The sequence below is a fragment of the Morus notabilis genome, unplaced genomic scaffold, assembly GCF_000414095.1.
Source record: "Morus notabilis unplaced genomic scaffold, ASM41409v2 Scaffold205, whole genome shotgun sequence".
In the NCBI taxonomy this organism is placed as follows: domain Eukaryota; kingdom Viridiplantae; phylum Streptophyta; class Magnoliopsida; order Rosales; family Moraceae; genus Morus; species Morus notabilis.
Window position 1 is genome coordinate 54,808 of NW_010363285.1, and position 27,910 is coordinate 82,717.

At 34.5% G+C, this 27,910-nt stretch overlaps 3 protein-coding genes across 5 annotated transcripts; all 3 read right to left on the reverse strand.

Moving 5' to 3' along the window:
• Positions 1 to 1,436: 1,436 nt before the first annotated feature.
• LOC21407202 lies at positions 1,437 to 7,397 on the reverse strand. Of its 3 annotated transcripts, none has more exons than XM_010103880.2 (14): positions 7,159 to 7,397; positions 6,326 to 6,872; positions 6,067 to 6,238; positions 5,752 to 5,969; positions 5,601 to 5,661; positions 5,337 to 5,409; positions 5,150 to 5,227; positions 4,416 to 4,573; positions 4,055 to 4,223; positions 3,304 to 3,766; positions 2,625 to 3,047; positions 2,319 to 2,522; positions 2,077 to 2,210; positions 1,437 to 1,902 (listed from the first exon to the last, which is right to left on the reverse strand). In XM_010103880.2, the coding sequence occupies exons 2-14, from the start codon at positions 6,671 to 6,673 to the stop codon at positions 1,716 to 1,718; spliced, it is 2,688 nt and encodes an 895-aa protein (XP_010102182.1). In that variant the 5' UTR covers positions 6,674 to 6,872; positions 7,159 to 7,397; the 3' UTR covers positions 1,437 to 1,715. The 3 variants fall into 3 exon arrangements, with proteins under 3 accessions (XP_010102182.1, XP_024025170.1, XP_024025171.1); XM_024169402.1 differs by having other exon boundaries at positions 5,337 to 5,457; XM_024169403.1 differs by lacking the exon at positions 7,159 to 7,397 and having other exon boundaries at positions 5,337 to 5,457; positions 6,326 to 6,913.
• A 1,935-nt stretch (positions 7,398 to 9,332) lies between these two features.
• LOC21407203 (two-component response regulator ARR22) lies at positions 9,333 to 10,485 on the reverse strand. The gene is made up of 2 exons (XM_010103881.1): positions 10,141 to 10,485; positions 9,333 to 9,524 (listed from the first exon to the last, which is right to left on the reverse strand). Exons 1-2 carry the CDS (start codon positions 10,483 to 10,485, stop codon positions 9,333 to 9,335), a joined length of 537 nt encoding a protein of 178 aa, XP_010102183.1.
• A 3,581-nt stretch (positions 10,486 to 14,066) lies between these two features.
• On the reverse strand, positions 14,067 to 16,670 carry LOC21407204 (GDSL esterase/lipase At5g18430). The gene is made up of 5 exons (XM_024169399.1): positions 16,361 to 16,670; positions 16,078 to 16,205; positions 15,737 to 15,979; positions 15,290 to 15,545; positions 14,067 to 14,454 (listed from the first exon to the last, which is right to left on the reverse strand). The coding sequence occupies exons 1-5, from the start codon at positions 16,608 to 16,610 to the stop codon at positions 14,222 to 14,224; spliced, it is 1,110 nt and encodes a 369-aa protein (XP_024025167.1). The 5' UTR covers positions 16,611 to 16,670; the 3' UTR covers positions 14,067 to 14,221.
• Positions 16,671 to 27,910: the final 11,240 nt, after the last annotated feature.

Genomic DNA, 27,910 nt, shown 5'->3' on the forward strand with positions numbered 1-27,910 from the left:
TATAATTGTTCTGTTTAATTATTTTAGTTATTATTTTAATAATATTATTATATTCTATATCATAATTATATAATATATTATATAATAATAGTTTTTTTATTATATTAAATATAATAATAAATATATATTATAATGTAATTATATATATTATATTATAGTATAATATAACATAATCGTAATTTTAACTATTCACAGCAATTCAACATCATAATTTACTAAACATTATTATACTGATTTTATAACCAACACAGCTACTATAATTATAGTTTACTAAACACTCCGCTAATTTTTATAACAGTTGTTTCTTCCTCAACACAGTTAAAAATAATTTTTTCAAAATCTACAGTACTATCAAACTAAGCCAAGATCTATTTCGGTGCCTACAATTTTCTCAACACATTCTGGAAAATCTTCCGACCAACATTGATCAACTTGTAAAGAAAAAGCATATTTTGCTAGTGTACGGGCCGCTTTGTTACCATGACCATTAACATAGCTGCATATACCACCACCAGCTTCCCTTAGCAACAGCCGTATATCGGCTAAGATAGGCTCTTCCGCAGCCAACAAGTCTGGATCTTGAACATGTTTAACAACTGAAGAGGAATCACTTTCTGTGATGGAAATGCGGAAGCCACAGTTAAAAGCAAAAAAGAAGACCCTCACGAATAGCCAAACATTCAGTGGAGTGTTTATTTTCTGTATTCGTCCTTATTTTAAATTATAATTTATAATTTTTTATAGTGTTTTTTTCTCATAAATAATACACATAAAATAAAAATAATTTTAAATTATAATTTTGAATTTATAAACCAAATAAACTAGCGCGCCATCTTCTTTGCAAAAACTCCTAACACAAATCCCGTGGAATCTCGAACTGTGGTAGAACAGAGGCGTCTACATTAAGCTTCAGTTCAGAGCCCAAGGGAGGCTTCCACCGCAGATCCGTAGCGCTTGAACTTGACATTTCTGGTTTAATAGTATGCTGGTACGCTTGGAATTCAGATAACCAAATAGCAGCATTTTCAAGCAACAACGCTGCTGATGTGGTCCTATTAAGTGGGTGGTTCTTAGTACAACGACACGTCTCTTTTGCCTATCAACAAGACAATTTCAGTACCTACTTTTTTTGTCCCTCGAAGAATGGAGATTATGACGCAACTGATCGATACTTGTTGGAAGAGAAACGACATGCTGTTCTAAGCTTAAAAAATTGATGTCGTATAAGTGATTGGATGACATGTAGTATTTCTGGAAACACGTGTCGTCCAGATAGTGTCGTTTGCGCAGAAACGACGTACCGGATTTAGTTAGTGTCGTTTATCTTTAAATTTTGCAGTTTTTATACAAACGACACGTCGTCCGTGTTGAATATAATTTAGCATATTATTTCATCTCATTCTTACATTACCAAAAAAAAAAAAAGGAAAAAAAAGGGGCAAAAGGCAAATGGAATAATGCCATGTTCTAAATACAAAAGTGACCCGATATAAAAAATGATTCGCTAAGATTATATTTCAACACTAGACAGATGATAGACTGGGGTAAAGTCTAAAATAAGTTTATAATGCTATTGCCTCATTAATTTACACCTGCACTAACTGATTTCATCCCCCAGATCGTCAACGATGAGTACTGCTATATAGCAGCAGAACCACTTGGCAAAGATTTGATTCCGCGATCAGAATGCCATAGCAACGCAAAGAATAACAAAACTAGTCGACTATTGGTGGTGATGAATCACCAGCAGAACTCTCATTCATCTGCCTTGCAGCAATAACCCTGTCCAAGGTCTCATCGGGGACTGCGATACTAGTGGTCTCCAAATCTGCAACTATTGCAATGGCTGCATCCAGTTCCCCAAGATCAAGGCATAGGGAGATGATTTCATCGTAGAGGGGACTGCAGCATATGAGAACGTATAAGACTTGTTACAGATACAAAAACCTCGATATAGTGACTTGGGGCATATATGATTTCACAGGCAAAGTAGAAATGCTGCAAATAAGCGTGCAAGTTCGAAGCATATTGAATACATGACCAGTCTTTCAGATCAAGGAAAGATGATCATCTTACCTTCCAAATACATAACCTAGACTGTGTGTTGTCTGCAAGATCTTCAAGAAAGCTGATGGAAGAGGAGCCCTTATGGCCGCTCGCAGGATCATGGCACAATCCCCGATTGTGGGTGTTCCACCCAATTCTATAATCTGCGAGTATCACTGTCAGTATAAATGAAGGGAGACAACAGAGAACCTAATTAGAAAGAGGAACAGCTTTGCAGGTGGAGGCGGCAAAATAATAGGTTAGTAAACTACCTTTAGCATTACTTTAATTGCCAACTCTACTTCCCATTCTTGTGACCATCTCCGAGGAGGTCTGTTATCCAGATCTTTCTCCCATGTCCAACCCCAAGCATCGGCTAGTGTATACATATCATCAACATCAAACACCTTCCTTTTCCTCAGCTCCTTAAATGCCTCAAATATATCTTCCGGAAACCAGTCGTCGTCGGCATCATCCTAAATCCCCATTTGCAAAATGTAGACATATATTGGCTGATGTAACTCTCTAAATTGACATAAACAAAATTTGACAGTTCAATAATCAACCAAATGCTGTACCTCAACAACTCGAGAGGCTCTTCTCCTTGACTTCTTAGATGAAGGAGTTGTTTCATCAGAATCCTTCAATAACTGCACTCCGATCATTTGAAGAGGCTTCTTAGCTGCAACTTGCTTTTCCTTGACCCTTTCTGCATCTTGGCTCTCAGTTTGTTCCACCACGTCTACCTCCTCTACCTCCTCCTCCTCTTCTTCTTCCTCATCATTATCATCAGCATCAGCCTCATCGTCCTCAACCTCTTTTGCACTATCTTCCACAATATCAGCATCAACATCAACATCTGCAAATTCTGCTCTGCCCATGCTTGTGGAATTTCCATTATCACCATTCAAGCCTTCTCCAAGGAAGCGGCGTTTCCAAAACTCTGTATTTCCTTCTTGCAGCTTAATCCGTGAAATTAGTTCATCCAGATCTTCATCAACCTTTTAGATGAATCAGTTTCAGAGCCGATTAATAATAGAATGGGAAACTTGAGGTGCAACCAACACAGTAAACATTGCTAGAGATGCCAAAACACAACATAAAGACGTGCTTGCCAAAGAATTCTATCCTAATGTAGAAGGCCAACATAGTGAGACCCCCTACTTGAAGCCACGCCCAATAAAATTGAATGAAATTATAGGTTACTAAAGAAAAATTAAAATGGCATAGATTACACTAACAAAATCAACGATCTACCTCTTCTTCCTCCTCCTCCACAGGAGGAATCCAAAGGGGCCTACCACGAGAGCGGTTTATTCTCCTTGCTTTCTGGACACGCTGGTAAAGAACATTTCTAGTGCCATCAGTTGGCAGACCTTGTGCTTCTAGCTCTTCCTTTAGTTCAGATACTATCATTTTACTAGCAGCTTTGGGCTTTAAAACATTCTGTTCAGGACCCCTTACAATTTTCAATAATCTTTCCTCTACTCTAATGTAATCTGATTCAGATGCATCTCCTAGAACTGCTATTCCTTCATTTCGTAAAGTTCTTAAAAGTTTTCTGTTGTACGTTTTCCAATCCTCAAGACATCTTTGTTTGAATGAGGTTTCCATAGGGTTTGAATATATAAACCCAGCGGCATCAGGATCTAGAGGAGTTTTTCCTCTCCGAGGCACCCACCTTTTGCGTTCACCAGTAAGCCCACCCTCTGCAATGTATCTGATTAATGTCAAAAGAAAGAAAATTACATAATATTAGCACACGATTTATCAAGGAAAGGAATAATTGGAAGCAATTTCAAAGAATAAGATGGAAGTATGGAATCTCTAACATTCAGAGTAAAAATGACAAACAATTAGGAGTTGAGTATTTTGAGAAATTTGAAGAAAAATACTAGGTTAAAAGTCATTGAGTGTGACTGGAACCCATACAAAATAGAAAATCATTTCAAGCAACAAACATAAAGAAGATTTGCAACAGCTACAGGAAAATAATTTATGTGCACACCTGGCAATGTAATCAATCTCATATCCGAGCTCAGCTTCGTCTTGCAGAGGTTCAATCCATGAGCTTACTAGGGTTCGGTACTTTTTACTCAAGAGCATGGCTCGTGGTGGAATTGGTTGGTTATCTTTGACCATAGCTTCTAAAGCTTCTAGCAACTCAACAATTCTTCCTGAACTCGAACGTACTTAATCTCAGATGCAATTTACTTAAGCTTAACCATAAGAAAGTACCAGGAAACCATAACTAATAGTTTAACTAATTACAGTGATCCAAAAAGGAAAAAATAAAAAATTGCAGTAAAAAAAATGAGGGCAATGTAAATTAGACGGAGAAAACATTAATAAGAAAAAGAAATGAATACCTTCTCGACATAAAGCACGAAGATACAGAGAAAGAGGGTCTCCAAAGTTTCCTTCATTGTGTAAAACAATCGTTCCCCCTTCAAAGTTTCTAAGGGCACGAAAATGCCGTATAGCTTCTCCTATTACACAATACTTGGTAAAGCACTCCACTAGCAACCTGAACAAGGAATTGCTTGTCATTAGTGACAAGTGTGTTTTACGTTTTAACAATATGACTCACGAAGCCATATGGTGACAAGAATATAATGACAAAAAAGAAAAATCAAGAACATTTGATATAATCTGCATCACATATCTTCAAACTATTTTGAGTTTGGCAATTTGGAGCTTTGCAAATCGTGAAACCTGAATAGACACTTCACAATTAACTGAAAGTTAACACTAAAGGTCCAAAAGAAAAACACTTCTTCCTATTTAATTCTGTTCTATTGGTTTTCTTCCTTATACATAACTTAACAACTTTATGCATACAGCATATGCCCTTTACTTCGTTAAAAGAGTTCTTGGCATACTTACATCATTACTAGCCATATTCAATTCATAGCATGCATGCGTATGGATGACAAAATCAGTTCTATCCAATTACACTGACATGATAGTTAAAGAACACCAAATAATAAACCAAGAATTTTAACAAGAAACAATATGACAGTACAAATCATACTTAAAAGAAACACTTCAAAAACTAAACTTGACAAAAAAAATAAAAATAAAAATAGAAAAAGATGCTTACGCATGGGTCTTCATGTTAGGCTGCAAACGTTTGTGGTCTTCAACCATAATGCCAAGTAATTCAGCAACGTCTTGCACTCTGCATCATATCATAACGCCAAGATAAACTTTCTAATAATCTATTTTTAACAGGGAGCTCTGTGAGCACTACTAAATATACAATTCCGTTGATCTCTTACAGAAATCACCTGTCATAAGACTCAGCCCTGGTGTAAGCTTGGATCACCCAATTATATGTCTCCGTATCAGGTTTCATGAATTCTAGAACATAAAAGAGAATGCGAGTATAAACATGGAGAGCAAAAGTTCCTAAAAAGTTCCAGAGCATTCCATTAAGGACAGTACAGGTTTTTACATTGTAGAAACAAGAAAACTCTAATCAGCCCTAAACGTAATAGGGAACAACTAAACACACATATAACACAATCACCAACAGAGAGGAAAGTGTGAACCTTCTCCATATTGCATGTTCTCAAACGTCGAAAAAGCTATTTCAGGAATTCCACAAGTAGCCTAAATTATTCAAAATAGATATATCAGTCTAGCCCCAGAATCTCTAGTAATTCAGATAAGAATTTCAAACAAACTGGAGAAACAAATCACCTGAACACTAAGAAGCCAATTGAAATGGAAAGTGGTCGCCATTCGCCCGGCTGCCTCCATTTCATAGGCGATTTCTAGGGCATTAGAATGGTCTCCTGCTTTGCAATCTTCCACAATCATAAGGTCATAGACCTCATCAGTAGCTCTCAATCCGCCTTTGGCGCCTCTCAAGAATACCTTGTTCGCATCCTCCAGATGATTGCTTCGAACCAGCTCCTCTGTCAAAAGAACCAGAAACAACGTAACCGAAACAAGCCCTAGAAACAGATTGGTTACTGATTAGAACCCAAAACGAGCATCGGAATCGCAATGTACCGACGAGAATAAGCCAAGCCCCGCGAATGTCGTAGTTTAATTTCTCCATCGCAGCGAGGATTTCCATTCCCTTCGTAGCGCGACCTTTCGAGCCAAACATTCGAATCAGCGCGACGAACGTTTCCTGGAGAGGCCGGAGACCGGCGCTCAGCTCCCGCCTCAGCGATTGCATCTACAATTTCACTACAAAATCAGCAAAATTATCCCTCAAGTTTCCATTTTTGCATGAAGATCGAAACAGAGAAAACGACGGCATTACCGCGGCCTCGGCGTCGCCGCTGAGGGCGTGAGCGACGATGAGACCGTGGAAGGAGCGAGGGCCGGGGGTGAGGCCGGCGGCGACCATGTCGTAGATGACGTCGGAGACGCCCGCGGCGTCGCGGTTCCTGGCGCGTTCCATGAGCTCCTCCATGAAGGTGAAGCGGAGGCCCTTCTCGGCGGCGGAGTCATCGTCCTTTGTCTGCCGCCGCTTCCGACGAGTTCGCTTCTCCGGCGCCAAGGTCGCCGCCCGGACGACGAGGACGGCGTGGTTTTGGGGTTTGGAAAGGAAGGGGAGGTTGGTGAGGCGGGAGGTGAAGGCGTGGGTGCTGAGGAGGAGGGTGGACATTGGATTTGGCGGAGTGGATAAGATGTCTGGTGTTTGGTATTTGAGTCGCGGGAACGGGGTTTTGACCGTTTTGAGTGGGTTTAAGAAATTTCCCTTTTTTATTTTCGGTTTTTCAAAAGGAAATAAATATTATTTTCGGGTTATTGGCACGTATAGTCCAAAAATAAAATAATTAGAACAATAGTTCTATAGTATCATGCTGACGGTTTGGGAATCAATTGAACAAGAAAAGTAGTCAGATTTTTCAGTAATGTAAGGCAAAGACAAAATTTGCAGAAGAAAAAAAAAAATAAATTTGAGAAGAAATAAATCATTTTGCAATCCCAACTTTCATCTCCTCATTCATTTTGCATATAATGATCAGATTGAAGAACAAATAAATCAAAATTGTCAAACATGTGAAGACATAAACCAAAACAGAAGAAAACCAAAAAAAAAATGAAAAAGACAATGGCAGTTTAATAGGGTATAGATCTGGTAGAGACTTGAGTGATGAAGGCGAGCTCCCCAGCCACTCAGAGGAGAAGTCGATCACCAAAGGATAGCGTGTATATCCATTTGATCAGTATCGCGGAGAGGAGCATGCGACGATTTTTTCAACAATGCTTCAGATCTCGACGATCTCCATCGAAAAAATTGGTGACGGGTTTGTGGCTGTAAGGATCTACTCCAGATCAGTGAGACCCACCAAGATCTGTGAAATCTCCTTCATCGACACTGGTATGTTACAATCACACAATGGGTTTTTTTTTCCATTCCAGCACTTGCAGCTCCTAAATCAAAGCAAAAATTTCACAAACCCAAGAATTTTTAAACATAAAATCAGCTCCAATTCGAGCTACAAGTGTTTTTACATATATACACTCTAAGAATTTGAGTCACGTAGGTGGTGGTTACGTGCATTGGACATTAACTTTTAGACGGATGTTGATAAAAAAATCAGATTGCACGTATTTTAAAAAATTAGTGGTCGATTTATAAAAAAAAAAAGGGTTAAAAATTAAACTTTTATTTATTAAATAAATTATGAACTATTTGTGCCAATAACCTTTTATTTTTTTGTTTTCTGGTTTTGAACGGGGGAAAATATTTGCTTGTCAATGATGACATACGTTTGATAAATTAATTTTTACGCGTGAAAACTTCACAGTCGTTTAAGCAAAAAGGTATGTCGTTTTTCCTGCTTAAATTCTGCTGTCGTTCAAGTAAACAAAGACATACAGTAGCCAACCAAAAAAAAGAAAAAAGAAAAGGAGTAAACAACGACATATCAGTTTACTGTAGAAAAATTTCCTGTTTTCGGCGTTTAATTCTGAAATCTTGTTGTCATTAATGTAAAAATGACGCTTCGACAATTCTAAGAAGTCTAATGCCGTTTAGGTCGTAGAAACGACATGCTTGGAAGTTTTCTGTTCTTTGAAATTTATGGAGCAAATAAGCGACATGGTTTTTAATTCAAAGGATTTTGCACTCGATTAATAAGACAAACGACAGATCATCGGCATCATAAAATTGGCAGTGGACGTGTAGTGATAAACCACATGTCGTTTTCTGTAGAAACATCTTTAGACGTTTGCTGCTCTTTTAAAACTAGCCAAAAGAATATAGGTAGCTTTAAATCTAAAATTTTACTTTTTTTTAAGTGGACAAATTTTAGTAATTTCAATTATTAGTAATAAAAACGTTGGATAATTGGCATGAAAACAAATTGTTGTGGTGAAAGGCTACACGTCGTTTCTCTTCATTGAAGGCAGAAGAAAAGAGTCTGTTTGATAGATATAAGGTGGACTGGGTCCCTCCTCTCCTCTTCCTCCGCCCCTATCCAGTTCAAACGACATGTCTTCACTCGTAGAAGTCTACTGTCGTTTGGAGCGCAGAAACCACCACATGTTTGGAAGTTTGATGTTCATTATTAAGCTTATCAAGCGAACAAAGATATATCGTTTTTTATAAGAACCTGAATATGACAAAGCTCATGCCCTACAGATTCATGAGTTTGATATATGTGCGGTGTTTGGAATTGTTCTTTTTTTTTCACATTTTTTGAGAAAAAAAAATAAAAACGATTTCAAAATAGCGTTTAGTATAATTAAAGATAAAAAAATGAAAATGAAAACGATTTTTTAGTTTAGTGTAAAATGGGAGAGAAATAAAAAATGAGTTTTAGTCGTTTTTTATTTTTTATTTTCGTTTTCTCCTCTCTCGAGCAGAGAGAGAGAGAAACATTAATGGATTTTTTTATACTGAAAATAATCTATTGATAAAACTACCAAACACATTTTCAAAAATAATTTATGTCTGAGATTGAAAGCGTTTTCATTTTTATTTTCATATAAAAAATAAAATTATTTTAAAACGAGTTCCAAACACATCCATAATTTTAAAATTTAAAAGAAAAAATATAAAGCAGAAATTAAAACAAAATATATTATATCGAAACCTTTATTTTATTATTTAGCTCTTATTAGAAACAATCAGAAAGGTCCACATTATTCGTCTCTAGCTGTATGTATGTGCTTTGAAGCTCTCACATATCATGACTTCGAATGATAGAAAGCTTCAAAAACGACACATGCTCCTCTCTCTCTCTCTCTCTCTCTCTCTCTCTCTCTCTCTCTCTCTCTCTCTCTCTCTCTCTCTCTCTCTCTCCCATCCTCACTCATATGGTCTTCTGAATATTGGTTTCTTTGATGGCTTGGACGAGAGCAGCAACCTTGTCGTCGTTGAGGGGCTTGGTGTAGCAGTCATTCAGACCAGCTTCAACAAAAGCTTGTCGTTCAGGACCCTCCGAATTTGAAGTGACCCCCACAATCATGGTCTCAACGCCCATGGCTCGCAGTTCCCTTGTTGCCTACACCATATAATTAAACAAAATAAACAATCAATATCTCCATGAGTATAAGAGCTTTCTCAATTAACTTGAACTCTAAACTTTTAGTTTCAGCTGATCTAACCCTAATTTTAGAAATCTATATTTCAAAATGAATGTTAATCGATGGACAAAGTTATACACGACAATTTTGCACAAAATGAAACCTAAAATACTCTTATATTATAATATTTGGGACCCTGATTTTTTTCATTTATTAATTGGCGTCCAATATCGACTGAACTATACACTGTCAAGAATCTTCAAATTTTGGGTCCTAAACATAAAATTTAGGGTTTAACTTATAATATATAAAATATAATTCAGGGTATATAAGCGCAAATTTTCCTAAGTATATATTAAATAAATAGTAGTTACATAATTTTGATCTACATTATAGCCACGCCATTTTTTAATATTCATGGGTGCGTACGTGCATGTATCTCCCTTTAAATTTGCCCCTTCTATACCTTTCTTAAATGAACAAGATAATTAATTGTTTTTTTCCTATTATTGTCACTGACAAATGCATATATATATATATATATATATAGATTGTTCAATATTTGAAAAAAAAAAAAACATGAATAATTAGTACCTCTACACCGTTCATGACAGGCATTTCCATGTCCATGAGAATGAGATCAAAAGAAGCCCTGGAGCGATGAAGATCAACAGCTTTCTTTCCATCTTCAGCAAGTTGTGCTTCCATGCCCGCTCTTGTCACCATCGTCATGTGCAGTAGTCGAATTAAAGAGCTGTCATCCACAATGAGCACAGACAACTTCTTTTGATCCTCATCATCGCCATGATCAGTAATAGTTGACTCGCTGATTTCTTCAGCTTCAACGGTAGTTGATGAGTCATCTTTCGCTCCATCAATATGATCAGCAACAGTAGTTGATGAGCCACGGCCAGTTACAATTTCCTCTCCGAGCACCATCTTTTTCTTTTTTCCTCGTTAATCTGTTTTGATTAATTCTTGTGTAGTCACAACAAAAACATGTTACAAATTATTGTATTAACCAAACACTAGGATACAATGTCAAAAAGAACAAAAAATTAAAATGAAAATTAATATAAGTTTTGAAATATCTTTACCACTTGCTATAGGTGAATACAATGCTCTTAAGCTAGGTTTACCTCAACATATATATATATATATATATATATATAAGCAGTAAAAGGCCATAACAGAATCCTTAAAGTACCCACAGATTTAAGAAGGCGTGGATATTGCTTGATTGTCTTTGATGAAACTAGAGATAAGACAGATTATCTGATTACTTAAGAAAAGTATAGGATACAAGAAACTATAAGTTGTAATCTAGCAAATTGGATTCTCTCTTCTTAATAAAGGAGGCACATAAAAATATACAGAGAATTGCAAACAGAATCCGGAAAAACCTTACTCTGTAAAAGTCTAGCAATCATATTAATTTCATCATCTGACACTACAGGATACGCAATGAAATCCAAAAACAAAATCTATTTTACACAAACTTTAATACCTTTTTGTCCGTAACGGATATAGATCAATCTCATTCCAATTTGCACAAGTATGTACAATTTAAATTGAAAAAAGTAACGTATTATGGATAAAATTTCAATTATTTTAATTGCGTGCAATACAAAAGAAAATTGATATTGTTCATTTGTAATCTATTTTCTTGGCTTGAGATGATAAAGTGAGGATTTAAACTCTGAACATTAATTATTTAATTTATTTTAGAGGTAGATATAAAATTATCAATAAACTAAATATGAATTAACCTGCAACCACTGCAATTTTAGTAACTTCTACTCAATAAAACGTAAATATATCAATTTAATGTGCTAATTGTTTTTATAAAAGTTGAAGAGAAGAAGAGTGTAGTAAATCTATCAATTTAATGTGCCAGACAAATGTGCACAGAAATAAAATGAGAGTGGCGGGAAAGGAAATCTATGATGGCTAGTTATAATTTAAGGGAAAAGAAGGAGGTAATATAATTTTGTTAATGTATAAAGTAAAGGGTTATTTATTATATTTATAACATCTATTTTAGATGTTCTTAAGATTTTATTTCTGAAATTTAAATTCTTGTTAAGTTTGTAACTTTTATGTTAAATTTGTAACTTTTATCTAAATTTACAAATTTACTATTGTAATATATATATATATATATATATATTTAAGCATATAATCAATACAATTGAATTTTAAGCTAAGCTGTAAAGGGTAGATTTATCAATTATTGTTGATTATAAGTTTATCAATAAACTACAAAGAGTAAATTTGTCAATTAATTTGCTTGCCAAAATCAAATGTTCACCTATAGAAAGTACAAAGTTAACATCAATTTGAAATCATGGAAGACGATTTTGAGAACATATAAAATGTAAAGTTTACTTTTTGACGAACTAAACATACATGTAAGAAATGGTAAATTTCTCTAAAATAAATTAAAACATCAAAAAATTGTGATATAAGTATGAAAATAAAATAGCAAACATGGGAGACGTTTGTTTCTTATATTTGTTCCTGATTCTGAATCATGATTCATAAAAAAAGACACGTAAAACGAGAATAGTTCTGAATCATGATTCTGAATATATAAACCAAACGTCCTCTAAAATATAAATAAAATCTTCTAAGGACTCATTCCCTGTCACTGGCTATACTTCTTTTTATACACTTGCATATAATACTCGTTTAATAACTGGACTAAAAAAAGCATATTGTAACTTATCAAAATATATATGGATAGTTTATATTATAAAGAAGAATGTATAGATATATCATGTAACTAAAAAGAGTTTTTTTTCCCCCCTTTTTCCAAATGTTCCTCATCACACTTTGTAATCGCATTCGTTTATAACTCTTTGGAATTAACAAGTGCTGGAGCTTAGTCAGTGAAATCTGCCGATGAATCTTCTGCAATATTTTCTTTCAATTACTGAGACTGAGACGATTGCTATCTGACTGCAAAAAAGGCCATTGCCAAAATTGTGTTTCTCATTATGAGAAAAGACTTCGACCCGAGAGATTTACGACGCCACATTAGGAAACGGCGCTGGTATAGAAAAGAAACGGCATCCAAATAAAACGAAGATAGGGAAAACGACAACCATGTAGTAAACGACAATGAAAATAAGATGAAATCGGAAAACGGGGGAAAAGAATGGAATCGGCAACAAACAAAAACGATAAAATGTGAGAAATGTATGACATTATTACAGTATTTTCTCTCATAAAAGTTTAAATTTATCTTTTTTATTACAGTTTTTATTTCACATACACAGCTCAAGTGTTTTTATTTCACATACACAACTCAAATACTTAACTTGAGTTGTGAAACAAGAAGTAAGCTAAATAACGACAATAAACAAGAAACGTGATTAGAGAAACGACAACACCCAAAAAAGCGGTAACATAGAAAATGATGTGACATGAAAACGACAACGACTTCAAATCTACCATATACATATATAACATACGTACATATATATATAATATATATATATATATATATATACATATTTAAATTAGAGAAGAACAGAAAAGGACAACTGGTTGTTGTGTTTTCTTTGTGGTCGGTAGGAAAAATATTAATACTCACATGATACTTGTGTTTTATATCTAATACATTAAGATGGTGCCAAATTGCAAGGAAACGCGTACGTACGTACGTACGTGAGATTGAAATAATATATCATCTCTTCAAACAATAATAATAATATAATAATAATAACAATAATAATAATAATAATAATAATAATAATAATAGATATTTAGGGCAGCAATATTGATCATTGTCACCCTTTTGTGGCTGGAATGATATACGGGTGGACGAGTTAAATTGACTGTTGAGGAGTTGAGCGAATGAACTTTTTCAATGTTTTCAATTCAGTAGTCATTAAGAAAGTGTACGTCGTTTCACCGAAAAGGGAGTCTTAATAAATAACTGTGAAAAAATGTAGAAGTAAATTCAAGCAATTGACAGATTTATATTGACCATGGTTTTCATGTGTATTTCGATTTTTTCTACCCTAATTTGCTAGCTAATACTCTCCAACTCAAAAAATTAAGGACGTTTTAATACAGTATTTAACTTTAGAAATGTAAAGTTTTTCTTTTAAGGAAAAAGCCTTGTACTCAAGAGTATCAACAATAATAAATTTTTTTTTTAAAAATTAAATAAAAAAAGCTTGAATGCTGCTTTTTTCCCCCCTCTTCCTGGCCGATTTGATACCATTTCATGACAAAATAATTCGGAACATTTCCACCGACTAAAAGCGTGCTGGTAGCCTGGTAATAAACATCATATGGATTTTTTTTTTCCTCTTGCTCTTCCAGTTAAGGTTAGTTGTACTTAGAGAACATGTTTGTAATCAGAAAGAAAAATGAAAAAGCTTAAAAGGGAGCCAAGCAAATAGTAGTTATTATTAATGATCAAACCAATTACAAGCTAATATAGGATAATTAGGAACCTTTGTTCTAGACATTTTCAACACATAATTAAAAAAAAAAAAAAAAACATGAACATTTTGACATTTGACATATATATATATATATGTGAATTTATATATGTAATTAATCAATGTGCATGCCACACGTTACTCCTAAAGCCATGCACTTATAACAATTTCTAGCGGAAATCCTCCAGAGTAGTGATATATATATATATATAATATGATCAAATCCTGGAATCTAAGGCCATGATAGTGCTGAGATTCATGGGGTACATGTACTTTTCAGAGCCTGTATTTATTTGCTGAACAATCATCCTATTAGCCCTCTCTGATGGATGAAAAGCGTCCCAAAATGCATAAACGTCTCTGTTTGGACACAGATTAGATGCCACCGTGCACAGCCCCAATCCATTATATGGTCCTTGTCCACAGCAAGCTATCTTTGATGTTGTAAATCCTGCTCAACCCAATACCAAAAAAAAAAAAGTTACTACTATATATTTTCCACACTCTATATGCAAATGTTACTTTTGTGTGTATATCTATATATATATATATATATAATATATATATACAGTGCTTTTTTTCACTCTAATAGGTGGTCCTTCTAACATAATATATATATATATATAATTATGAAAACGTAACAAAAATAACACGTTAAACATAACATTGATATTAGAGAGAAGTAACCATCTTTATATGACTAATTAAATTTTTTGATGTTACATTTCTCTAACGTTGATGTTATGTTTGATAATTATTATGTTACGACGGTCTTTCTGGAGAGATAGAAAAAAAGTATATATATTTATATATATATATAGATATATATATATATATAATAATGTATGTGTCGTATTCTGAAAATAGTTGGCATGGTTTGGAGATGAGTTTTAAAAAGACCAACTTTGTGTGACTCAAATTTTACTTTTCATGACAAGTTTTTAATATTCCTGCCACCATGCAATTAAGGAGTTGTGAATAGATGGGACCACAAACATTGCCACAGCGAGACATATTATATGTGTACATATATTGCTTCATAAAAGTTCATATAAGGCATTGGTTGGATTTTGTACTGAAAGAACAGTATTGTGATCGGTGAATTAATGCATATAGACGGTACAACATTTATGTGCTTCTATACCGAGCCCGTGTAACTAACTGCATCATGTATATTTGTATGTATATTACGGATGCCATAGAAATAGTATTTTCAATAAATCAAGTAATTTAATGTTGTAATGAGAGGATATTGAAATTTATTTATGTGTAAATTGTAATATTACCAAATGCTCCAGGGTGACTGATGAAATCATAGTGCGTTTGCTGTGTATTGACGGCAACAAAGATGTCGGAACCAAGTTGTTGGTTGAGTCCTTTAATCATCTGAATGAGCTGCGGGTTGAACAAGTTAGCAGCTCGTTGGAGCTCGGTTGAGCACTGCCCATTAGCCCCTCCTCTCAAGGCCAATTCCGCCGGAACACAGCCCAACGGCCCCGTTCCCGTCACCAAAACCCTTCGCGCTCCGAGGTCATACAGTTGCTGGAATGAAAACTTTTTAAATAATAACATTCACACAATTTCACATGGCGATAGATATCTGACTAGTCGAAAAATGGAAAAAAATAATCACTAATCCATGATATTTAGTATTATGTTACATTTTATTAATGAAAACAACTGATCAAATAACAGATGTTCAAGAACAAGGCATACTTCGCAAAGTTAATTACCAGGAGAAGTTTTCGGTATTCAGAGATGAGAAACTTGACATAGTCAGGTAACTCATATTGGCGGGATCTTGCGGAATAAGGCACCAAGTAGTAGTTGTTAACAAAGTCGTTGCCACCAACAGTGATGAGAACAAGTGCTTGGTTCACAAGTTGCTTAGCCCGAGCTGATCCAATAAGTGCAGCCACTCTTTGCTGGTATTGCTGGAAGTACTGATATTGTCTGTACATTCTGATTATATTTATCTGCAGATTGACACACCATTTTTGAGTACCCACTTTTCTCCAATCTTTTTGGGAAGACCGAGGGCAAAACTATCATTACTAAGAAATAATTAACTTACAAACTGTACGCCGGTGTCGTTGAGAATCCCAATGCCAGCAGATGCAAAGTTGGCACCGTTGAGTATCCTCTGTCCAGTGAGCTGTGGACTCAAGTATGGCAATGTTGGTTCTGAGCCAATTGCCTGACCTGAATTAACATACATTACATGTCAATTAGTACTATTGCCTACGATTTGCATGCATAAACTCACCCCCCAAAAAAAAAAAAAAAAGTTTATAACTTCATGGTATAATAATAAGAAAACTATGAAAAAATAATAATAATTAAACAAAAAACGCAACTGATAAAGTCAGGAATATTGTAGCCATTAGAGAAACGGCCAGTGGGGCGATGAGTAGGAGCATAGTCAATGCCGTAAGGAGGGGCGTCTGCTCGGGCAGTGGTGGCGAGGTAATTGTTGTTGCCGTTGTCCACAAGCGAGTCGCCGAACACAAAAAATGCCCGAGCCTCAGCCTGAGTACTAAAACTTCCCAATACCATGACTAGACTGAAAATTTTGAGCGAGGAAGCCATGAACAAAGAGCTAGCCATGGTAATTGGTTAGAGAAAGGAAGTGTGTGGAGAGGGAGATGAGCTAATTGGTGTGGCATTAGGCCAGAATGAAGGCCTTAAATGGTTAGGGGTTTCTCATTGTTGGAAGGAAAAATGCAAGTAGGCCCCACTAGAGGCACAAGTGAGCAAGTACAGGTTGTTGCCTATATGGCATTGTCATATGGTCTTGCAAAATTGGCCTTGACAACCTATAGCTCTTAGCTAGAGCGTGATCGATTAGCAAGTTAGTGGTCATCAACATTAATTATTATTAACATAGTTTATGTCATCACATAGTGTTTTTGTCTTGTTGAGGTTTGATCAAGTTAATGCTGTTTATTGTAGTTGTGAGTCCGTGATAGTTAGAGCAAGATTTCGGCGAGGGTCTTAATTTTTCCTGGACTGGACGAATAGGAAAGTACCTCAATCAATGCATAAATGTCAGAAAAGACAACTTTGAAGATGGAGACAAGTGAGAAACATATGTATGGCCAATAGTTGGGTGAGGGGTTGCGAATGGGAAGATGATATAGAGAAAATATTGTATGAACCCAAATATTGGATGGTCACGCAATTTTAAGGTACTTTAGCTTAATAAGAACGATTGAGGATACTAAACCAGCCAAATGGTACCACCAGTGGTGGTGGTACAACAGTTAGGATTCACTTTCTTCTCCTTGCAGCTTGGGGTTCATATCCCTATTTTAAGATTCTTGTCAGTTACGGTGTTGAGCTCTTACAGTGAAACTGAACTCATCTTTTGAGTAGAATTGAATCATATTCTATTCGTTCCATTAATAGATTCCTGAATTAACAGATGGAAGACGGGATGGCACCAATGTTCCTATTTACAAAAAAAAAAAAAAAAAAAAAGCTCAAATGGATATTAGAGAAAGTACAGCCCATGATAAAAGGATTCCAATACAATTAGCTTATGAAGAACACTGTTTGTGTTGTTATAAACATCTGTGTCTAAGCTTAACAAATTGGAAAATTAAAGAGAACCAATTGTTTCATTCTCTAACCCTCACAAAAGCTTGAATTAAATGCAGTACTATATATTCAGATTATTAACTTCTTTTGCGGCAATAATTACCAACTTCATCATAGTTTCTCTAACAGTGACTTGAATCTTTGTCACGTATCATTATAGATAATATGTACCTGCAGCCATCTGTGTGTGTGTGTGTGTGTGTTTCACTAACTTTAGAATAAGAGGCTGTATAATTTATGAGCTCAATTTAGTTAGTTTGTAAAAGGCATGGTTTTAGGTTTTGACTTTAAATCTGAATGAAATTCTTATAAACGCAAGAAGAAATTTGATTAATATCTCTTAATTTCCTTTTCATTAATATATAGCACTTTCTCATCAAGGATATAACGAAAGAGACTCTGCAAAAGTGATAAGTCGCCATTTTGGCATGTGATTACCATAAATGGATCTTCACCAAAAAAAAGTCACTTCCATCAATACACCACGTCTCAGCATAATAAGCTACATATACATATACACATACATATATGATATATACACACACGTACACTACAAATCTATGTAATGATTTTAGTAGGTTTTAGGATTAGATTTGGGTGACGGTTCGGAAGACCAACTACTCTAGCCAGCTTTAAAATTTACAGCCAATAATATGGGTTACATCATAGTGTTCTTATTTGACTGCATAATCAAGACTGATGGTTAGAAATAATTTCATTTGAAAACCACAATATGGGTTGTGCTCAAAATCAATAATGCATGAGCTTAGCTATCATTTTCACGAAGTTCGTGCTTACTTTTTTAAAAAGGGAGTCAACTAACTTGCATTATTGGGTCCCCAAAAAATTTATCCTTTGAACTTTGGGACCACAAGAGTGATAATATCCAAGTGTTAATACTAGTAAACTGAGTAGCTAGAGCCTTTATTCACACTTCCAACTACTCTACAACATTAATATTATTGTGCATACAAGTTAACTTAGCTGGAAAAAACAGTTCAATCCTTTATTGACTTGATTCAACCATTTTTTGATCCAACTACTTTTCTACGTTGCTCTTATTGCATCCCGGTAGATGATCTACTTGGATTCCGAAACTCACATATAAGATTTTATTAACATTTTTTTTTATCGCGCTCTTCCAATAATATTATGTCACATGAATTAATATATTTTAATTCAGATGATCTTTAAATTACATTATTTTAATTGACGTAACATAGTTTTATAGAAGGACGTGAAAAAAAAAAAACAATGAGATACAAGAGGCAAATCTTATGTATGGATTACCATACTCTATTAGGTACCTTCTTTGATGATCGGTTTAAACAGGCAATAGTATGAAACGCCAATACAAAGCAAAACTTGGTTCAATTTTTTTGCTTGAAAAAACTTGGTTCAATTGTGCAATATATATATTCAGATTTCCAAATATTTCATGGTGGTGCATACGCACTAGCTATCAGGAATAAACACGTGAAATTTTTTACATTATTTTTAGATAATTTAACGTAGATCAATATGAGAGGCAACCAATATGCATGCAGTTATTTGCACCAACCTTTCACACATTTTTCTTCATATCATTAATAAATAAAAAGATCAAACAATTAACCAATATATTGTTTTGAACTAAAACTTAAGCTAGCACTAGTAATATCAATTTTGTTTATTCGGGCTGGATATATATCGAAAGTGAAGATCATAACAACAATGTTCAAATAATATAAATGTTCAAATAAAATATATACATAGCCACCATGATTGAAATATTTTTTTCTTTTTTGGTATCGTGATTCGTGACCGTGATATAGACTAAAAAAGAAGTAAAAAGAAAAAGATAATTAAGTACATCCCAACGTAATATAGGTCACTGACAAATATGATACAATATTAATGTAGTTGGAGGCTAAAGTTTAATGTCGTATTTACGTACATAACTTTCTTTTTCTTTACTAGTTATGTCGTACACAAATTTTGCTTCAAATTAAGTCCCCTGCTGCCTGCCGGTTCTATAACACCCAAAATTTTAAGCTCTAATTTTAGAAATTAAGAAGGATTTTTTTTTTTTTTTTTTTTTTTTTTGCCATTCAAATTTAAACTGTGGGGTTAAACTGTAAACACCAAAAAATTCAGGATCAAATTGTAAGTTTAACTAATCTTTGACTAGTTTGACCATTGACCAGTCAAATGACCACAAAGAGACAAAAATCCACCACTAGTTTAATGACACATCACAACCCCGTACTGCTAAACTATTTCTGCATACTAAAATCCCAATGCCCATAATACAATCATATTTTATTAGGCTGGGGAAGTCATGAAAGAGATTTAGGGGGACTTTAATTTAGTTTGAATTATTTATTTATTTTGCTGACATATTACGGCCAGGGGTATATGGTAGTGCACTGCTGCAATCCCTTGTACTTGAATTCAGTTCAAACAGTGTAAATTTAAGTATCGTTCATTTCACAAATTTGAGTTTAGAATTTCAGTTTTGTTACAGTAAAAAATTCTCAGAAACAGTCATATTTAACTTTTTTACTATAATAAAAAAATTTCACATAAAGTCACATCTTAACTCAAATCAACGAATATATATGTATATATCAGAATTTGTATTTTTAATAACATTACTGGTGGAGATAGGCACATGCAAAAGCAAAACAGAAAACTAATAACTATTTGGAAAGTGTTGGGTAAAAATATTTATTAACATTGAAATAATATCTTATACACAATATAATTTCACCTATATTAGGATTTAATTAGCATAATAGTTTATTATATTTAATTCGACTCATTCAATATTATAAAAATAACCTTTTTATTACAATCTCTTGGTACAGGAGAAAACCTTTTGATTCCAATTAAAACAGTAAATACTATTTTTTTGTGAATTTGGGAAATTTTGGTTGTTTTAAAATTGAGGCTGAACTCGGTGAATTTAGCCGAGTTGCCTACATACCCCGTTGAGTAATCAAGCCACTTGTAGTTCGAATTTGGGTTTGAAAATTTTGGATAATTCTCCGATGTATGACCTTATGAGGAATTGACGCACTTTGAACTTTGATTTAGTTTTGTTTTGATTTATCTTTTTTGAGAATTTTAGGATTGAATTTGGTCTTGAAACTACACCTAAATTTTAGGTTGCCTATGTATCCGATAGGGAATCAAGTCAATCGTAGTTCTTGAACTTGAATTTTGATTTTGGAGAATTCCCCGGTATATGACCACATGAGGAATTCAAAGATGTTTTTAAATTTGATTTGAAATTTTACTTTAGAATTTGGATTTAAAAGTTGTATTTGGATAATTTCCTGGTATATGACCTTATGGGGAATTAAAAGGATCCTTTTGAATTTGGTGTTGAGATTTTTCTATTTGAATTTAGGATTTAAAAAATTGTATTTAATCACTATATGATTTTATGAGACAGTGGGCTCATCTTTTTGAGCTAAGGGACTATAAAGGGACCCAATTTGTGCACTTTAATTTTTTAGGTATTTAATATTCTGAATTTTTTTGAAATTTATCTTTTATCCCTTATCTTTTTTTTTAATTTTAAATTTCATCATCTCCAAATCAATTGATTCAATTGTATGATGTATATCTCTTTTTTTGCTGACAATTTGATTTTAAAAGAGATTTGGATTTCCCTCATCCGTTCTACACGTTTTTTTTTTTTTTTTTAGAGTTGGGAATACATTTGGATGTATATATATATACACGTGAGCCATTATTCATAGCTCCTATTACAAACATCACAGCAAGTATAGCTGCAATCATCACAACAAGTCTAGTGTGAGCTTGTGGTGTGTGTATATATATATATATATATATATATATATATTTTGGTGCTTTGTGAAAATATTGAGAAAGAATTGAGGGTGACGGCTTGCTTGCTCTTTTTTTTAATATTTTTATTGTTTGATTACTTTTCGGTGGGTATCGTGCGATTTATATGAATATTTTCATATAGATTATATACACATAATTTTCCGATTCTTAAAAGTATAATTTGTGCGAATTTTTCATTCAAATTGCAATCAAAAGATGTATCTTAACAATCTCTAACCTTTTTTTTATGTAGATTACTCCTTTTTTTTCAGCAACAATTAATTTTCCTTTGTTTATAAATAACTAGGATGTAGTTCCTCTCTTTTTTTTTCATCCTCATATGTACATGTGCAGCCGTCCTCTTTCTTTTCCATTCTTATTATATATATATATATATATATATAACTCTTATCCCATTTATTTGATTGTTCGTGTAGGAATACTGCACACCAATATATTTAATTTGTTTAAATTCTTAGTTTGTATTCACTTTTAACTTATATAGATTTATGTATAAAGAAAATCCAAGTCAAAGTAACAGACGCAAAGGTTTTTTTTTTTTTTTTTTTACCGTGAATTCACAATCGTAATAAATAATTTTAAAAACTTTTAATTTTTGATTTTTTTTTTGAAATCACATTTAACTTATATAGGAAACTTGAGACTAGAGAAGGAGAGAATGATATATATATATAAACTAGCTAGGATAAGAGAAAGGAAGTGTCAAGACCTAAATAAAGTGAGGTGTTAAAGATGATACGGATCAGGTTCTGACGAAAGATAAAGACATTCGGGAAAGGTGGAGGAGTTACTTTGAGAAGCTTTATAATGATGATCATGCGATAGAGTTTGACGATCTTAGGTCACAAGGAGAACCTAATGTGATGTATACAAGAGGAATCAGAGTCTCAGAAGTTAAAACTGCACTACGGAAAATGAAAAGGGGGAAGACATGTGGGTGAGATGATATTCCAATAGAGGTTTGGATGGCGCTGGGAGATGTTAGAATTGTGTGGCTCACTGAGCTTTTTAATGAGATACTAAAGAAGAAGCATATGCCTGATGCATGAAGGAAAAATATTATTATCCCCATCTTCAAGAATAAAGGAGATGTGCTGAATTGTAACAATTATAGGGGCATAAAGTTGATAAGCCACACTATGAAACTTTAAGAGAGAGTTATTAAAATGAGATTAAGGGCCACAACTACCATTTTAGGTAATCAATTTGGCTTCATGCCAGGCAGATCAACCACGGAAGCCATTTTTCTTCTTAGGATGGTGATAGAAAGGTACAGAGAAGCCAAGACAGACCTATATATGGTCTTCATAGATTTAGAAAAGGCATATGATAAGGTTCCGAGAGAAGTTTTATGGTGGGTGCTAGAAAAGAGTAGAGTGCATTTGAGGTATATCAAGGTAATTAAGGACATGTACGATGGGGTGGTCACGAGTGTGAGAACTGCTGGAGGCTACATGGCAGAGTTTCCCATTCGGATCGGCCTTCATCAAGGATCTGCTCTTAGTCCTTATCTTTTCACCATCGTGGTGGATGAGGTGACAAGAGAAATCCAAGATAGAGTTCCTTGGTGTATACTTTTTGCGGATGATATAGTTTTAGTTGATAAACATAGAGAATGAGTTAGCCGTAAGTTAGAACTGTGGAGACATACTCTCGAGATTAATGGATTTAAGTTAAGTAGGACAAAAACTGAATACATGCATTGTAGGTTTAATAACTCAAGTAATCAAAGTGATGGAATTTCTTTAGATGGTGTGGAGATTGAGGCTTTTAGGAAGTTTAGGTACCTTGGGTCTATAGTGTAGTGCGAAGGAGATATAGAAGAAGATATTCAATATAGGATTAAGGCCGGGTGGGTTAAGTGGAAGAATGCTACGGGAACTTTATGTGATGACAAGATGCTTAATAAGTTGAAAGGAAAGTTCTATAGGACTGTAATTTGCCCAACTAGAGTTTTATGTGATGACAAGATGCCTATTAAGTTGAAAGAAAAGTTCTATAGGACTGTAATCTGCTCAGCTATATTATATGGTAGTGAATGTTGGGTCATTAAGAGACAACATATATCTAAGATGAGTGTGGCAGAAATGCGTATGTTAAGATGGATGAGTGTGGCAAAAATGCGTATGTTAAGATGGATGAGTGTGGCAGAAATACGTATGTTAAGATGGATGAGTGTGGCAGAAATGTGTATGTTAAGATAGATGAGTGGCCATACGAGAATGGATCGCATAATGAATGAAGTTATTCGTAGTAAAGTAAGTGTAGCACCAATAGAAGATAAGGTGCGAGAATGCCGCTTAAGGTGGTACGGGCATGTCCAACGTAGACCGCTAGAAGTACCAGTTCGTGCTTGAAAAGACGTTATTATACCTAATACTAGGAGAGGGAGTGGTAGACCAAGAATTACGTGGACTGAAGTAGTTAGGAAATATATTCTAAATCTATACCTTCAGGAAAGTTTAATTTCGAACATGCTGCATGGAAAAGTAAAATCCATATAGCCGACCCCAATTAAGTTGGGATTAAGGCTGTTGTTGTTGTTATTGTAATACAAATAAGAAATCTCACGCCATAAGGCTCATAGAGAGAGTCAAGGAGTAAATCACAATCTCACACTTTAAAGTGTATATAAGACTAATTTAAATGCATTGTATCTGTTTAATAACACAAAAACTAAAACTATTAGTGCGGAAGAAGACAAAAATATCAAAACATGTATTTACCTTCTTGTTTCGAAATACCACACTGCACTTCTGAGGATGTATTTTCTTTTTTTTTTCCCTCACGTCACTGTCACCTGCACACACACACTTTTGTTTTTCTCTCACTTTTCTTCCACACACCTTACACACACTTTTTTTTGCTGCACACTCTTTTACCTTGCTGCACACACCAACGCCAACGCCTATGTCTCCAATAAAGGTCTTCTCTTTTTTATTCTCTTGCTTCTTTCTTTATATAAGAGAATTCCGTAAGAGTTACTTTCCACTCTTTTGGCCATTACTCCACGTTTTGAAACGTGCATATTTGATGCACCCTTTTACCATCACTCCACGTTTTAAAACGTGTATATTTAATGCCTTTTTTTTATATTTGGGCCAGCACAAAATTTTATTTTAGAAGAAATAGGGAAATAGGCCAATTCTCTACTATTTTCCTTTTATTTTCTCCTCTCTTTTTTAAGGCTCATTTATGATTCATTATCCAAGGTATATTTTTTACTGGAACAGAAAGGGTTGACCATTTTTCGCGTTCTCTGAAATGGTATAAGTCAAATGTGATGCATGGGCAATGGAGAAATAGGACTCCTGTTCTCCCCGTGGGTAGAGCGGTGAGAACTAGAGGACATGAGAAAAAGTAAAATGCTAAATATTATTTAAAAAGTTGTAAACTATTAGTGGGCGTTTAGTTTATGGATTCAGAATCATTTTTGATTTACGTGTGTTTTCTGTGAGAAAACATACTGTAGCGACTCATGAATTATGATTTAAATTATGACACAAATATACCAACCAAACGCATATAATTATACAAGCACCCAAAACATTGACATGATGGACGCTGGCTTTCTAATTAACAACAAAACAAATCACACAATACTCATCACCTTTCAATTATCATGCATTACGTACAGTTATGATGTTAATTAGATGAAATGAATATGAAGGCCATTTGATCCATTTCTGGCGTCGATGGGCACGTAAAGCTTTCTCCTTCATTTCTGAAGTCAACGCATGCATTTATTTATCACACGAACTCAACTGCATCTGACTCTGACTTGCAACTCATCTATCTCCGTATCTCTTTTATAAATGACAGGCATGCCAAGAAATGCATGCTAATAATGGAAGCCAAGAACCAATATTATTAACTTCTTCAAACGAAACCCAAATCCATTATTAATCTTTACCTAATTATGCAGGGTTCCTTCTTCACCATCTTTCACCTTCTGCTCATGTACAGCTTTTCCACTCTTTTCCTATTCTAACCTCCTCTGGCCCCACCTCCATCCACTCCATTCTCCCAAACTTCACTGCCTCAAACTACCAGTTCATTGACCATGGAGGTGATTTCTTGTTCTCCATTAACGCCACTTACAAAGCTTCCATTAGATCCACCTCCCAGTCTCAGTCACACCCTATTTACTATCACTTTGCATCGTCCACGCCCCCTCCTCCACCGTCATTTGGACCGCCAACCGTGGTACCCCCGTGTCGGAATCCTCCAAGCCCTCTCTCACCGTCGACGGTCTCGCCATCGCCGCTGAGCCTGGACATGTCGTATGGTCCAATCCTAAACTCTCCTCCAAGGTCGCCGCTCTCGGGCTTCTAGACACCGGTAACCTCATTTTGGTTGACCAACGCAACGTCTCTCTCTGGCAGAGTTTCGATTATCCGACGGACATATTAGTCCTCGGACAACGCTTGCTCGTCGGGAAATCGCTGGTGAGTTGGAGGTCAACGGATGACTTATGAACCAGGGATTATCGGCTATCAGTTACAGACGGCGACGCGGTCACGCAATGGAAAGGGACGAGTTATTGGACGCTTTCCATGGACACCAAGGCTTTCAAGGACTCCATCTTTGTGGTGTTGTTCATGGCGGTAAATGGCACGGGCTTGTGTTTGTTTGCAAGTGATGGATCAACGGCTGTGATAAAGGCGAATTTTCCCCGCATGTGGGATTTTAGAATAGTGCGGCTAGATTCTGATGGGAGATTAAAGATCAAAAGCTTCATACATACATACATACATCAACAACAATCTGTTTGTCATCAAGGAGCCATTGCACCTAAAAAAAAAGACAGAAATTATATACATACATACATACATATATATAATTTCCTATCAGAAGAGCATCTAACAGGCATCACTTGAACATGAGAAAATTCATTAAAAGAAATAAAGAAATATTAAGAGAACAAAACGCCATAAAAATACAGTCTTTATTGTACAGGGCTGTAAATTCGGAAAACTTCGACCTCTTTTTATTTTCTTTTTATTTTCATTTAAGCTCCAATAAAACGAAACCCAGAGAAAAATCAAGACAAAGTACTGATTAAAAAAAACAGCTACCAAACCTGATAAAGAAAAAGCTTTGAACTTTGATTCTGCGAGGGAGAGGAGAGATGCAGAGAGTGAGCAAAACAGGGGAGAGGCTGACTGGCAGAATGAGTGAGCAAGAGAGAGATGAGATAGATCGGAGAGAACTGAGGCAAGCAGCTTAGCGTGTCAGAGGAGGATCAGCGAGGGTTTCTATCCTTAGCCTAATACGGTTTAATTTATTAATTCGAATTTTTAATTTAAATTAATATATAATTTTATAAAAAAATTTTATTATAATAAAAAAATTAAATATAATTATTTTTTAAAATATTTTATTATAATAAAATTTAAATTTAAACTTAAAGTGATAAAATAAACGAATCTCAGTCCAAAATCATGTCCCCACCTATTATTAATTAATTGGAAAAAATACCAAGCCGTATTAGTCAACTTCATTATTTGACTAAAGTCAACTGTCCTTTAGGATCTGTTTGTTTTGGTAAGGTGGATGAAAGGGCGGAAAGAACGGTATGCAGGGAAAGAAGGGGGAGGGAGAGCTTTTTTCTTGTTTTGTAGGGTGGATTGATCAAATGAGTGGATTTTTTTTTAGCAACTAGTTGTTCTGAATCAGAATTCAAATTTTAAAAAAATTTCTAATTATTTGATTTTATTTTTTATTTTTTATTTTAGCATATTTTTTAATTGACTTGCTTTTTTTTTTACAATTAATATTCATAATAATAAATTTAATACTAATAAAATTATTTATTATTTTATTGAATAATGCTATAACATCCGCTCAAATCTTTTTTTTTTTTAAAAAGAAAAAATTTTAATTATTATATATCAATTGATGTAACATGTTAGACATTGAAACTCCTCTTGTTGTGTGGTGGCTCCTTGTTTGGAGTCTCACATCGACCAAGTAGGAAGCAAATATGTTTTCCCCAATTGTATAAAAGGCAAGCGTCATCGGCAAGCGACATGTTAAGACGAAAGAGTAACTTATTTAGATAAAAGATGTTAAAATTTTTGGCTTTCATTGTATTAGATTAGATTGAATTTGATGAATTTTAAAAGGTTAATTGGTAATTAAAAACGTCTGATGTATATAATAGTAAACAAAAAACTAAAATTAGAAAAGCATAATAAACTACATTGCCTAATATAATGGAGACTACGAAAGCATAATAAAACATAATTAACGACATTGCGTACTTCAAGGTGTTGCTTATCTTTCAAAGTAGTTAATAGAGTACATTTAGCAAATATAATCATAATTAATTACATCTAAGGTTTACCTTTTATTGTTTTAATTGTTTTAGTATATAGCTGCTATATTTTTTCGACTTTGATCTATAATTTCTATACGTCAAATATCTAATCTAGTTATTAGTT